The sequence below is a fragment of the Mustelus asterias genome, chromosome 9 (assembly GCF_964213995.1).
Source record: "Mustelus asterias chromosome 9, sMusAst1.hap1.1, whole genome shotgun sequence".
Lineage (NCBI taxonomy): Eukaryota > Metazoa > Chordata > Chondrichthyes > Carcharhiniformes > Triakidae > Mustelus > Mustelus asterias.
The window spans coordinates 58477155-58491987 of record NC_135809.1 but is presented as its reverse complement, the minus strand read 5'-3'; the positions used below and the strand labels follow the sequence as shown (position 1 = coordinate 58491987).

Sequence of the window (14833 nt, the reverse complement as noted above, 5' to 3'; positions counted from 1 at the left end):
GAGGAACTTCTTCGCACAAAGGGTTGTGAATCTGTGGAATTCCCTGCCCAGTGAAGCAGTTGAGGCTACCTCATTGAATGTTTTTAAGGCAAGGATAGCTAAATTTTTGAACAGTAAAAGAATGAAGGGTTATGGTGAGCAGGCGGGCAAGTGGAGCTGAGTCCACAAAAAGATCAGCCATGATCTTATTGAATGGCGGAGCAGGCTCGAGGGGCCAGATGGCCTACTCCTGCTCCTAGTTCTTATGTTCTTATGAATGAAAGATGAGTCATCGCCACAGAAACTGGGGGAAAAGGCTGCTAATGGCAGTCCATAAAGAGAATAGAGAGTGTTAATGGCCAAATGGCAGAGAAGCTAAAATCAGAGGATAAGCTGTGACTGATGAAGATGTGGGGGGAGCGGGGAATGGACTACCATTAGCAGCCTTTTCCCCTGACAATGATGTGGAGATACCGGCGTTGGACTGGGGTAAATACAGTAAGAGTTTTAACAACACCAGGTTAAAGTCCAACAGGTTTAATTGGTAGCAAATGCCATTAGCTTTTGGAGTGCTGCTCCTTCGTCAGATGGAGTGGATATCTGCTCGCAAATGAGGCACACAGAGACACAAAATCAAGTTACAGAATACTGATTAGAATGCGAATCCTTACATTAGAATGTGAATCCTTATGTCTGTATCTTTGAGACTTGGTTGGTTGTAAGGGTTCGCATTCTAATCAGTATTCTGTAACTTGAGTTTGTGTCTCTGTGTGCCTTGTTTGCGAGCAGATATCCACTCCATCTGACGAAGGAGCAGCGCTCCGAAAGCTAATGGCATTTGCTACCAAATAAACCTGTTGGACTTTAACCTGGTGTTGTTAAAACGCTTACAATGGAGGGAATACAGGGTTGAGAGGGTGGGGTACAGCTATAAGATAAAGGCAAGGCATAGAATTGCCAATGCTTCATGATTAATCCCCCAGACACGGTTCTCAGCAATTCTGGGTGAACAAAATCATTGAGCCATTGTAAGAAATTGTTATATTTTCTCCTTCCTTTGGGCATCTTTGTTTATTAGTTGTAAAATGTTGGAGATTTTTTTTTGACTGCACAGGCTCGTCGGAGTTGAGCGGGCACGTGATAAAAGATCCAGGGATATTCCCAGAGTTGGCAACCCTATCAGAGGACAGCAAGGGAAGGGGGGGTATGATATAATGGAACAAGTAATCATAGAAACCATAGAAACCCTACAGTGCAGAAGGAGGCCATTCGGCCCATCGAGTCTGCACCGACCACAATCCCACCCAGGCCGTACCCCCACATATTTTACCCGCTAATCCCTCTAACCTACGCATCCCAGGACTCTAAGGGGCAATTTTTTTTAACCTGGCCAATCAACCTAACCTGCACATCTTTGGACTGTGGGAGGAAACCGGAGCACCCGGAGGAAACCCACGCAGACACGAGGAGAATGTGCAAACTCCACACAGACAGTGACCCGAGCCGGGAATCGAACCCGGGACCCTGGAGCTGTGAAGCAGCAGTGCTAACCACTGTGCTACCGTGCCGCCCTAGTAAGGTAGACTAAGGGTTAGATCGTGTTTTACCTTCAATATTTCCTCATCCTCACATCCCAACTCCAATTTCCAACATGACGACTTCACACCTGGCGGAAAAAGGCACGCGCTTAACGGTCAGGTCAGCTCGAGGGGGTGGGGGTGGGGGGGGGGAAGCGGATTGGTGGAAATCAGCGGGGCGGGGCCCGGGGGTGTGGGGTGACGTCATGGCGTCCGCGCGGCCATTCGCAACGTCTCCTCTCGAGCCCCGGAGTAGCGGCCGCGCACGCGCAAACTGCCTGATGTGAGAGAGGGAGAAGGAAGAAAGAAGGGAGGAAGGAGAAGAAGAAGAAGAGCCACCGGGGAGGAATTATGGAAAGGATCCTTGATTCCCAGCGGCGGCGGCGATGGCGTCTCTCTCCCCGACTCTCGGGATACCGACGCTGGGTGAGATGCCGGCTCCTCGGGCACCGCAGCTCCTTCTTGCTCGTGGCTTCGCTGCTCCTATGGCTCCCGGCTTCTGGCAGCCTCTCTGGTAAGTAGCGGTCCCTCTCTCTATGTTCGCTTAAAATGCAGACCCAGTCCTTGCATTGACTCTCGAGCAATTATTTTTGTGTTCCGTTGATTTTTTTTTTGCGTTTGTTCTGTTCTTTATTTGCTTTGAGATCGCGCTCCTACCTTTGTGCGTGCGCGCTATAAACGGTATTGTTTAAAACCCGATTGACTTCCTTCCCCTGTATAGCGGTGATGTGGCTTTGCTGGGTGATCCCCAAATTATAGCTGCTGATTGGGTCACATTAATTGTGTGTCCTGAGGTTTTATAATGTGGCACTGGTCGAGTTTATGCTTGTGTGAAGTTTAGGAGAAGGTTGGGGTTGAAATTGTGTGTTGCAGGTCCAGTGTCTATTGTGATCCGTTACCAACTCATTTCAAGATTCTTTTGTGGATTATTTTGTGAGCAAGATTTTGACTATGTTCTGGTTACCTTGGATGAAAAATAAAACAATGCCAGTGGCTGGGTGAGTAATTCCACGGGATGGTGATGTTGCGTGAAACGATACAGATGAGAGTGTCCCAGAATTGTTTTTCAGTCTTGTCAGATCTCAGTCCAGCTGACAGTCAAATTGGCCTTTAGATGATTGGTGAAAAAGATCAGCCAGAATTCCAGTTTCTCAGTGTTGCTCAGTGACTCATGGTGGCCAAGGCAAATGTGTGCATCAGAGGAAGACGAATGATTTGCCCCTTCATAGTGTCAATATTCATTGCTGAGATCATTCCTGCAGAATGTCACTTGGACAAGGTAACTAATTGAAGGCAGTTGACAAAATTGAACTGTACTGCAATCCAGTTACTGGCCCTGGGAGAGGAGGATGACAACTTGAAACAAAAATAGGCATGAACCTAGTTATATGGTTCACTTCTGTGTAAAGAATGTATTTTTGACCAGCTTGTAAGTTTACTTTGAAATATCTGATGCTTGGTTGGCTGTGCTTTTTAGTTGGGGGTGGGGGGAGCAGGGGAAAATTCCAGCCTTATTTTTTAGATGAGTACCCCTATATTTGCTATATATTGTTAATGGACATTTATATCTATACTGAATGACTAGTTTTCCTCATAAGATATTAAATTGTGATTTATTTTTGAAATTTCCCCTTACCCACCAGTACTGGCATTCTTGCGCTTCTCACAATGGCTTCATCTTGGATCTGTAGAGGGAGCTTTCTCCTATCTACTGATATTTGTGGAATTATTGTAGAATATGACAGTTGAATGAACTCAGCAGCTGGGTTTTTGATCTGTCAGTCAGCACAGGTGTGAAGATGTGAGATCAATAAAAAAATGTTGCATGTAGACCCAGGTGAACCTGTGCAGAAAATTGAAATCTCATTTGAGGGGAATAACAGCCTTGTGCTATAAACTTAGTTTTAGCATCATGACAGCAATGGACAAATTTTATTTTCATCTTTGGAGGTAATGTTACAGGATGGTTGGTCCAAGACTAAAAAGTTTAACATAATATTTTATCCATTTGTTTTTCTTCATATTCCTGCCTGGCATTTGGGCATTGTGTCAATGCTTTAGTGCTGATGAGATATTTAGTCTCGAATGAAACAATGGAATAGCAACACTGAATACATGTGGCATAGTGAATACAAGGGATTGGGTTGCAATGTTATTACCTAATTGAAGGCTTCAGATATCTTTCCTCTTGTGTGTGTTATAAATATCATGTTCAACCTCCAAGGTTAGGTTACAGTTATGAAACACTCTACTTAGTATCTTGTTTTCAGTGGTACTAAAAGCTGTTTTATTTGTTTAAAGAAAAAGGTAAATTGAAGTTTTATTGATGCATAACTGCCACAGTTTAAAATTTGTAATGTGGAAGACAAATCTTTTTAAGTCGTATCATTTCCACAATTCTTCATCCTTAGGAGGAAAACTTTCTGTAAAACTGTTTCTGCTGCTTGTCCCCTCTCCACTCTGCCTCCTGAGGTTTTCCTGGTCCTGACCACCCACAGCTCTCCACTGACATGCTTGGCTGTCAATCTGATTCTTTCCCATCTAATTCAGGACGAGCTCTTCTATTCGTCTGACTTGCTGTTCTCTCAAACCTCTGTCAACGTCTTTTCCCGACCTCCACTCTTGCCAGTGTTATTAATTGCTCTCCTAATTCAGATGGTGTCCTTCTCCCTTCTAAACAGTTGCCATCATCATCAATGTTTCTTCAATGAGCGCATCCTCTATCTGTTCTTCCTCTCTATCTACTGTCTATCTGCAAATCATTTTCCCTCTTGAGGTTCTTGAGCAGGTCAATATGTATCAACCCTGTTCCAATCCCTGCCAAAATTGCCTGTTTGAATCCCTTCCGTCAACTTGTTTCTTATTTTCCATCTGACTTTGTGTATTTGGCTATATTGCTCCCCTACATGACCTGTTCTTTGTTTTGCATGTCCTTGCAACTGCTCTTTGCAGTTCTTCTCTTGTCTGTCCTAAGTTAGTCAGCACTGATGCTTCAATTGCTTATCTTCCTGACTCCGTGATTTGACCTTGAGTCCCCATGGATCCATTCTAGGTCTGCTCTTCATTATCTACATTCCATTATAATATAATTCACCAGCATGGGAACAGCTTTCATAAGTATATAGAAAGCACCAAGCTCCATTTCTCCACCATTTCCCTTAACCCCATGACCACTTCTGTGATGTTAGGTTGTGGATGAGCAGTCTTCACTAGCTGCATATTGAGAAGAGTGAAACCATTGTTTATAACCCACATCCACAACTTCACTCTCTTAACATTGATTTCAGCACCAGCTCCTATCACTGGCATAGTTTAAAACACAGTGAGAGTTTTAACAACACCAGGTTAAAGTCCAACAGGTTTATTCGGAAAGCTAATGGCATTTGCTACCAAATAAACCTGTTGGACTTTAACCTGGAGTTGTTAAAACTCTTACTGTGTTTACCCCAGTCCAACGCCGGCATCTCCACATCATAGTTTAAAACAGGCTGTGTAAAATTCCACAAATGAACATTGTTTGCCTCCAGCTTCAATATTGCCTTCCTCTTTCTCTCCATTGCTCCACTGCTGCCAAAACCCTTCCTTCTTTATTGTTGTAAGTAAAATAACTTAGTGGTTTGACGGGCGAGGTGCTGCATTAGCATGGTGGCACGCCAGCTTGAACTGCCTACATGAAAACCTTCAGGATACAAAATTTGTTAGGATAAGGTCTCCAGGCTGCTGGTTTTGAGACACTACCTGTGTCAAGGAATATCGAACAATGAAAGTGAAACTTTCAAGGCCCCAGCTTGATAAGAGTACACTATCCAGGAAGAATAATACTTGATATAAGGCAGTTTCATAAGATGTAATTTTGACCCTGGTATGTGTAAAAAGAAAGCCATAAAGCGCTTCTTCTCATCAAGTAGTAATACTGGCGAAAGACTGTTCCAATTTCAGTGTTGTCTCTGGGTCAGGTCTTGCACAACAGCTGCAGAGTCAAGTTCCTTCACTATCATATCAACCTCAAAAGAAAGAAAAACTTGCATTTATATTGCACTTTTCATAATCTCAATGTCTAGTTCAGACTAACTTGTGCCGTAGGCCTATGGAATTAGATTGAGACTGGCCAAATTTATTTCTCATTGACCCTTGCAGTCAGACAGGAAATATTCATCCCATTAGTCTGAGCTGGATTTGAACCTAGAATTTAAAAGCGAGTGACTAATGCACAGCCACCAGAACTGAGTGATTCTTGCTCTCCGGCATTAATTGTGTATGAAAGGTGAGCTCCTCAAATGCGCTTTGTGAGCAAATTAGCAGTAAACGTAGGTTCTGCTGCTTGTACCAGCTGTTGCCATAGCTAATTATTTAAAGAATGACGAGATATTGTGAGGATGTTTCCTTGTTTTCAGAATACAAACAAAAGGTTATGATCAGTAAGACGAGCTTCCCACTGGGATTTGGCTTGCTCAGCAAATAGCATCTGCTGTGGTCGTAACAATATGGTACAACCTCTCATTTTTACTTGATGTGGATTCCAGAAAATCTCCAGACTGTTCTGCCAGTGGAATGGGTCGTTGAAGCCCAATATTTGTAGGCATCTCTTAAGTCAAATTAAAATATAAACCAAATGATGAAGCACTAGAAAAGTTGGGTCTCCGTCATATCATTTCAACTTTAATACAGTGGGATAAAAAGTTATTAGAAATTTTCATATCCACCATTCACATTCTACTTGGGTTCTATTGTACAGATATTTTGTGTACGCTGCTGCTCCTTCCTTCATTCTTGTCACTCGGTCTATGTTGTGAATTAGGAACAACACCATATAGGAAAAATGTGATGCAAGAAAGAACTTTGATATTGAGCCAGCACTTTTGCATAATTCTTTTAATTTGACACCTCCTGTATCTCAACTAGTATAGACCTGTAACCACCTAGTAAAGAATGAATGTACCTGTTCATATTGTAATGTTGGAAAAAAAATTGATGTTTGCAGCGCCGAGATAAATGACTAATTTATCTACTGCATTGTTTTAATTGAGGTATCTACTGGCATTCTAGACAACATTGATATCTCCTGCTGTTCTCAGATTAGTGCCATAAGACCTATGGTGCTCATTTAAGGGAGTAGAAAAGGCTTCCATTTAAAAGGTGCTGCTACCGATACTGCAGTATTCTCTTTGGTATTGCATTGAAATTGTCGGCCTTGATTATATGCTATGGTCCCTGCACAAACTTTTGTGAAGTCTTGAATGCTTTTATCCTAGACTACACTTAGTACTTCACTCAAATGTTTATACAGCTCAAACACTCCACCAAGGTCTAAGAGTGGAAGGGCAAAATCTTTCCTTGCTACATCACTAGTATTTTTTATGATTCAAATTAATATATGCTAAAGATTTCTCGCACCCAAACTTGCACTTCAAGGAATGCCCACTTTCCCTCCAACAGTATGGAATTATGCATCTGCTGCTGGTCCAGGCTCACCCTACAACCAAGTCCATCTGTCTTCTATGTTTCCTATACCCATTTTCTATCTCCAAATTTTCAATGTCTGCAGCTATGGGATCCAGTTGAGAGACAAGTGATGTGGTACAGTTTGAAAATGAGAAATAGCTAGAGTTAATGTATGGTAATGGGCCTGTTTGAATAGCCGTTGACCAAGTTACTTCTTGGGATTGTGGGCCTCGGTGAGTATCATTGATGTATGCAAATATTTTTGAATCCGTTCAGAGAATGAGAAGGAACTGACTAGTTGCCAGAACTGTTTTTTTTCCTTAGATGGCAGGAAGATGAGGCAAGTTAACTTCTGGACATGGCAAATCTGAAATGAATGCAAATTGTTGGGACAGACTTTGAGAGGCTATCTCCTCTTTGGTAATCAAGGCTGTTACTTTGTATGCTTTTCTCGCATTCTGTTTGTGTGTTTATGGGTGAATGGGATGTTTATTGTATCAAGGAAGGGATTGAGAGGCTGCCTTTTTAAAAAAAAAAAGAATACTTGGGGATCATCTCATATTGTAAAAGTCTTTAAAATTATGAAAGGTTTGAGCTTGATTGAGTGGATACAGAGATAATGTTTCCTTTTGTAGGGAGAATCATATTTTAGAGACCAAAAATATAAGATCACAAGAAATGCAAACGGAAATTCAGAAGATACTTCCCTACCCAGCATTCTCCTTGATTTATCATCAAAGTTTTGACTTTTACTGACCAGAATTGTCAGCATTGCAGTGTCTTTCCACAAGAAGAAAAATTTGGCATGTCTGCTACAACTCTCTCCAACTTTTACAGATGCACCATTGAAAGCATTCTTTCTGGTTGTATCACAGCTCGGTATGGCTCCTGCTCTGGCCAAGACTGCAAGAAACTAAAAAGGGTCATCAATGAAGCCCAGTCCATCATTCAAACCAGCCGTCCATCCATTGACACTGCCTACACTTCCTGCTGCCTCGGAAAAGCAGCTAGCATAATCAAGGACCCTACGCACCCTGGACACACACTCTTCCACCTTCTTCTGTTGGGATAAGGATACAAAAATCTGAGGTCACGTACCAACCTACTCAACAACAGCTTCTTCCCTGCTGCTGTCAGACTTTTGAATGGACTTACCTTGCATTAAGTTGATCTTTCTCCACACCCTAGCTATGACTGTCGCACTACATTCTGCACTCTCTCCTTTCCTTCACTAGGTACAGTATGCTTTGTCTGTATAGCGCGCAAGAAACAATATTTTTCACTGTGTACCTATACATGTGACAATAATAAATCAAATCAAAGAAGTTGTTCTTCATGTGTGAGCTTAACACATTGCATGCCAGCTGTGGAAGGAACTGCAGTCAAATTGGACCCTAGTCGTCTTCGCTGTTCGCAAATGTGTACTTTCCAACAAAGGGGAGAGTGGCATGGTGGCACAGTTGTTAGCAATGCTGCCTCAGTGTCAAGGACCGGGGTTTGATTCCTGGCTTGGATCACTGTGCGGAATCTGCCCGTTCTCCGTGTCTGCGTGGGTTTCCTCTGGGTGATCTGGTTTCTTCCCATGGTCTGACAGGCGTGCTGGTTAGGTGCATTGGCCATGCTAAATTCTCCCTCCGTGTATCCGAACAGACACCAAGTGTGGCGATTAGGGGATTATCACAGTAACTTCATTGCAAAGTTAATGTAAGACTACTTGTGACACTAAAACTTTTAAAATTAAGTGTATTAAAACATAAGGGTATGCAAACCAGTAGAATTATCTTATCTCACCCCCGTCCCCCCCAAGTGTTGCAATCACTACCAGTATTCCAATTGCTTGTATCGCTGACTCCAGTAAAATTGATAAAGGCTGGGGAATTTATAATCCGCATGACAATACCACACAAGCCATTGTCTTTATTCACTTGGACATTGTGGAGCCTTTTTCTTTTGAACGGAACTCTGCCTGAGGCCAAGTCTGGAGAACTCCACCCAAATTGCTGTTATTTTGAGAGTAACTGCAATCAACCAAGTTATTTTGACTCCTAAAATGTATTTAGCAATCGGGGTGTGTTTAGTTAAACCAATTTGCTGTTTTTGCTCATCATTCACATACATGCACTTCCAGCAGGTGTCACTACAGCAGGTATTATTATTACATGAGATCAGAAATAGAAATTCTAAATGCTTTGCCATACCTGAGATGCTCACACCCTTTCTGATTTTGTGCAGGAATGGAGCAGCTTGTACAGAGAAAGGGGTATGCATTATCGTATATCACATTCTCACACACCACTGGTTTGGTTGAGATCAGCTAAAGCAGCAGATTGTAGATCAAGTTTAGAACTTTCATGGTCTGTATGCCTCAGGTGCTCAAATATTTTAAAGTATTTTTTTTGGTTTTAAAATGTTGCGGTACAGATACAAAATGAACTATTCAGGATTTGAGGGACAGGTGCATGTTCCTGATGAAGTTGGGCTCTCCTGAGTAATGATAATTGCCCTTTCCTTTCTCTTCCATATTTTCTTGCAAAAATATTAAAGAAATTCAAAATGTAGATACTAAATTTGATTGGGGAGGGATTCTTTGATGTAAAAGGACGAGATTTGCCATTGATGCACTTGAAAGCTTTATGTCTGCTGGCATGGTTTAATTTCATCAATTAAAATGCAGAGGCCTGTTTCCCAATGGAAGTTTAATTTATTTATCTCTAATTAGTTCTTGTTTCACCCTCCCAGCTTTGAGTATGTTTTACCATACGATTTTCTGGCAGAATTCATTGCTTCAAGTGTGCAGCACAATAATGTTAAAAGAAGAGCTAAATTTATATTGTACCTGTCATAAATGTTTTACTTTACTTATCAATGAATTTGAGCTGTGTTATGCAGCCAAGCTAAGATGGGCCAGAATGCATAACGTTTATTTACTCATCTTGCAGTAGGTTTACATTAACACTGCAACGAAGTTATTGTGAAAATCCCCTAGTCGCCACAGTCTGATGCCTGAAGCAGAATTTAGCATGGCCAATGCACCTAACCAGCACATCTTTTGGACTGTGGAAGGAAACTGGAACACCTGGAAAAAACCCATGCAGACACTGGGAGAACGTGCAGACTCCACACAGGCAGTGAAGCAAGCCAGGAATCAAACTCGGGCCCTTGGCGCTGTGGGGCAGCACTGCTAACCACTGTGTCGCCCATAATTGGGTAACTTAACTGACATGATTGTGAGTGAATGATTTGTAAAATTCTTTAAGATGTGGCCTTTTGAAAAGCAGAATCTATTGAAACTGGATGTCCTTTTTTAAAAAAACATGTTCCGCTACTGGAAGGGAGTATTTCTATTTGACTAGTAGCAAGGGAGGCATTCAAAGCTAGATAAAAGCCAAGCTAAGATGGGTCAGAATACATAAAGATTCCTTATCTTGACTCCATCCTCTCTCCTCTGGTCCATTCCCTTCCCACCTGTGTCCGGGATTCCTCTGATGTCTTGCGTCATATTTACAGCTTCCAGTTCACAGGCCCTAACCACCTTATATTCACCATGGATGTGCAATCTCTCTATACCTCCATCCCACACCAGGACGGCCTGAGAGTCTTTGCTTCTTTCTTGAAAAGAGACCTGAACAATTCCCATCCACCACCACTGTCCTCCACCTGGCTGAACGTGTTCTATCTCTCAACAACTTCTCCATCAACTCATCCCACTTTCTCCAAATCAAAGGGGTAGCAATGGTACCTGCATGGTTCCTAGCTATGCTTGCCTTTTTATGAGGTACGTGGAACATTCCTTCTTCCAGGCCTACCCGGGTCCCCTCCCACAACTCCTTTACTGGTACATCGATGACTACTTTTGGTGCTGCTTCGTGCTCTCGTCCAGACCTCAAAAGTCATCAACTTCTTCACTTCCAGTTTCCACCCCACCATCGCCTTCACCTGGTCCATCTCGGACACTTCCCTCCCTTGACCTTTCTGTCCCCATTTCCGGCAATAGACCATCTACCAATATTCATCACAAGCCCACTGACTCCCACAGCTATCCGCATCCTACATCCCGTAAGGACTCCATCCCTTTCTTTCAGCTCCTTCGCCTCCATCGCATTTGTTCCGATGATGCCACTTCCCAAAGTGGTGCTTCGAATATGTGCTCCTTTTTCCTCAACTGTGGATTCCCATCTACAGTTGTCAACAGGGCCCTCAACAACGTGTGGTCCATCTCCTGCGCCACGACCCTCACCCCTACTCTCCCTCCCAGAACAAGAATGGAGTCCCCTTTGTTCTCACATTTCACCCCACCAGCCTCTGCGAGCAAAGCATAATCCTCCGCCACTTTTGCCAACTCCAGCGTGATGCCACCACCAAACACATCTTCCCTTCACTCCTTCTGTCAGCATTCTGCAGAGACCGTTCCCTCTGGAATAACCTAGTCCACTCCTCTACTATACCTGTCACTTATGGCACCTTCCCATGCAATTGCAGAAGGTGTAACACTTGCTCCTTTACCTCTTCCATGCTTGCCATCTAAGGTTCAAAACGCTCATTCCAGGTTAAGCAGCGTTTTATTTGCACCTCTTTCAATTTGGTTATCGCATTCGCTGCTCCCAATGTGATGATCTCTATATCGGAGAAACCAAGCGTAGACTGGGTGATTGGTCTGTGCGCAATCAGAACCCTGACCTTCAGGTTGCTTGCCATTTTAACACATGATCCTGCTCCCATGACCACATGTCTGTCCTTGGCCTGCTGCAATGTTCCGGTGAAGCTCAACGCAAATTGGAGGAACAGCATCTCATCCTCCGGCTGAGCACTTTATAGCCTTCTGGTCTCAACATTGAATTCAACAACTTCTGATGATTAGCTCTACCCACCTTGACCCCTTTGTTTTCATTCTTCCCCCCCCCCCCCCCCAAAAAACATCTTCATCCGTCACAGCTTACCCTCTGATTTCAGCTTCTCTGCCATTTGGCCGTCCACACCCTTTATTCTCTCTATGGACTGCCATTAGCAGCCTTGTCTCCTGGTTTCTGTGGCTATGACTCTTTTGTTCCCTCACCTGCTGTATAAATATCTCCCACTTTCTATGCCTTTTAGCTTTGACAAAGCTTTGACAAACATCTGGACTCAACATCAGCTCTTTTCTCTCCTTACAGATGCTGCCAGACCTGCTGAGATTTTCCAGCATTTTCTTTGTGTTCTAAGCTGGAAGGTTACACCTTATAGGGCCGTACAGCAGGGCAAGGTTTACAATTGGGGGAGTGGTAATTATGATGCGATTAGGCAAGAATTAGGGGGCATAAATTGGGAACAGAAACTGTCAGGGAAAGGAACTAATGAAAAGTGGAACTTTTTCGAGGAACAAATACTGGGTGTCCTTGATAGGTATGTCCCTGTCAGGCAGGGAGGAAATGGCCGAGTGAGGGAACCATGGTTCACGAAAGAGGTGGAATGTCTTGTGAAAAGGAAGAGGGAAGCTTATGTAGGGATGAGGAAACAAGGTTCAGATGGCTCGATTGAGGGTTACAAGTTAGCAAGGAACGAGCTGAAAAAGGGGCTTAGGAGAGCTAGGAGGGGACACGAGAAGTCCTTGGCAGGTTGGATCAAGGAAAACCCCAAAGCTTTTTACTCTTATGTGAGGAATAAAAGAATGACCAGGGTGAGGTTAGGGCCGGTCAAGGACGGTAGTGGGAACTTGTGTATGGAGTCAGTAGAGATAGGCGAGGTGATGAATGAATACTTTTCTTCAGTGTTCACCGAGGAGAGGGGCCATGTTTTTGAGGAAGAGAAGGTGTTACAGGCTAATAGGCTGGAGGAAATAGATGTTCGGAGGGAGGATGTCCTGGCAGTTTTGAATAAACTGAAGGTCGATAAGTCCCCTGGGCCTGATGAAATGTATCCTAGGATTCTTTGGGAGGCAAGGGATGAGATTGCAGAGCCTTTGGCTTTGATCTTTGGGTCCTCGCTGTCCACAGGGATGGTGCCAGAGGACTGGAGAATGGCGAATGTTGTTCCTCTGTTTAAGAAAGGGAATAGAAATGACCCTGGTAATTATAGACCGGTTAGTCTTACTTCGGTGGTTGGTAAATTGATGGAAAAGGTCCTTAGAGATGGGATTTACGACCATTTAGAAAGATGCGGATTAATCCGGGATAGTCAGCACAGATTCATGAAGGGCAAGTCGTGCCTCACAAATTTGATAGAATTTTTTGAGGAGGTAACTAAGTGTGTTGATGAAGGTAGGGCAGTTGATGTCATATACATGGATTTTAGTAAGACGTTTGATAAGGTCCCCCATGGTCGGCTTATGATGAAAGTGAGGAGGTGTGGGATAGAGGGAAAGTTGGCCAATTGGATAGGTAACTGGCTGTCTGATCGAAGACAGAGGGCAGTGGTCGATGGAAAATTTTCGGATTGGAGGCAGGTTGCTAGCGGAGTGCCGCAGGGATCAGTGCTTGGTCCTCTGCTCTTTGTGATTTTTATTAATGACTTAGAGGAGGGGGCTGAAGGGTGGATCAGTAAATTTGCTGATGACACCAAGATTGGTGGAGAAGTGGATGAGGTGGAGGGCTGTTGTAGGCTGCAAAGAGGCATAGATAGGATGCAAAGCTGGGCTGAAAAATGGCAAATGGAGTTTAACCCTGATAAATGTGAGGTGATTCATTTTGGTAGGACTAATTTAAATGTGGATTACAGGGTCAAAGGTAGGGTTCTGAAGACTGTGGAGGAACAGAGAGATCTTGGGGTCCATATCCACAGATCTCTCAAGGCTGCCACTCAAGTGGATAGAGCTGTGAAGAAGGCCTATAGTGTGTTAGCTTTTATTAACGGGGTTGGAGTTTAAGAGCCGTGGGGTTATGCTGCAACTGTACAGGACCTTGGTGAGACCACATTTGGAATATTGTGTGCAGTTCTGTTCACCTCACTATAAGAAGGATGTGGAAGCGCTGGAAAGAGTGCAGAGGAGATTTACCAGGATGCTGCCTGGTTTGGAGGGTAGGTCTTATGAGGAAAGGTTGAGGGAGCTAGGGCTGTTCTCTCTGGAGCGGACGAGGCTGAGGGGAGACTTAATAGAGGTTTATAAAATGATGAAGGGGATAGATAGAGTGAACGTTCAAAGACTATTTCCTCGGGTGGATGGAGCTATTACAAGGGGGCATAACTATAGGGTTCGTGGTGGGAGATACAGGAAGGATATCAGAGGTAGGTTCTTTACGCAGAGAGTGGTTGGGGTGTGGAATGGACTGCCTGCAGTGATAGTGGAGTCAGACACTTTAGGAACATTTAAGCGGTTATTGGATAGGCACATGGAGCACACTTGGATGATAGGGAGTGGGATAGCTTGATCTTGGTTTCAGATAAAGCTCGGCACAACATCGTGGGTCGAAGGGCCTGTTCTGTGCTGTACTGTTCTATATTCTATGTTCTATAACAAAGTCCTTCCTAATAGTTCTTTGCTTTTGTTTCTCCTTACGTCCTCCCTACTGATCCATATTCAATGGTTAGTTGTTTCATTTTTTTTCCCTTCGCATTACTCTCCTTCCCCCTCACAATTCCCAATCTCTAATCTACCTTCAGCAGCAAACTCATTTACTCTGTCAGATGCAACTCTTGAAATGCACTCCTGAAACAACTCTGCTTTGCTCTCCCTCTCTGCCATTTTAAAAGCCCCATTAAAATCTTTCTCAGGCCTTCTTCGTAATACTTTGTTGTTTGAATGTAAACTGCCCTTAAACTGTAGTCTTTACTAACTACATGTACAGGAAAGGAGCTATCTCCATGTCTAGATCTTAAAATGTCTCTGTTCAACACCACACTGAACGCAAGGTCTGGATCATGCG

The 14833-nt window shown here is 43.5% G+C and overlaps 1 protein-coding gene across 1 annotated transcript in view; it reads left to right on the top strand.

The window, feature by feature from the left end:
- Positions 1-1885: 1885 nt before the first annotated feature.
- LOC144498708 (UPF0606 protein KIAA1549) overlaps positions 1886-14833 on the top strand; it is a 273369-nt gene continuing 260421 nt past the window's right edge. The window contains exon 1 of the mRNA XM_078220248.1: positions 1886-2070. Coding sequence (XP_078076374.1) covers positions 1908-2070 — 163 coding nt within the window. The 5' untranslated portion in view covers positions 1886-1907. The remainder of the gene's footprint in view (positions 2071-14833) is intronic.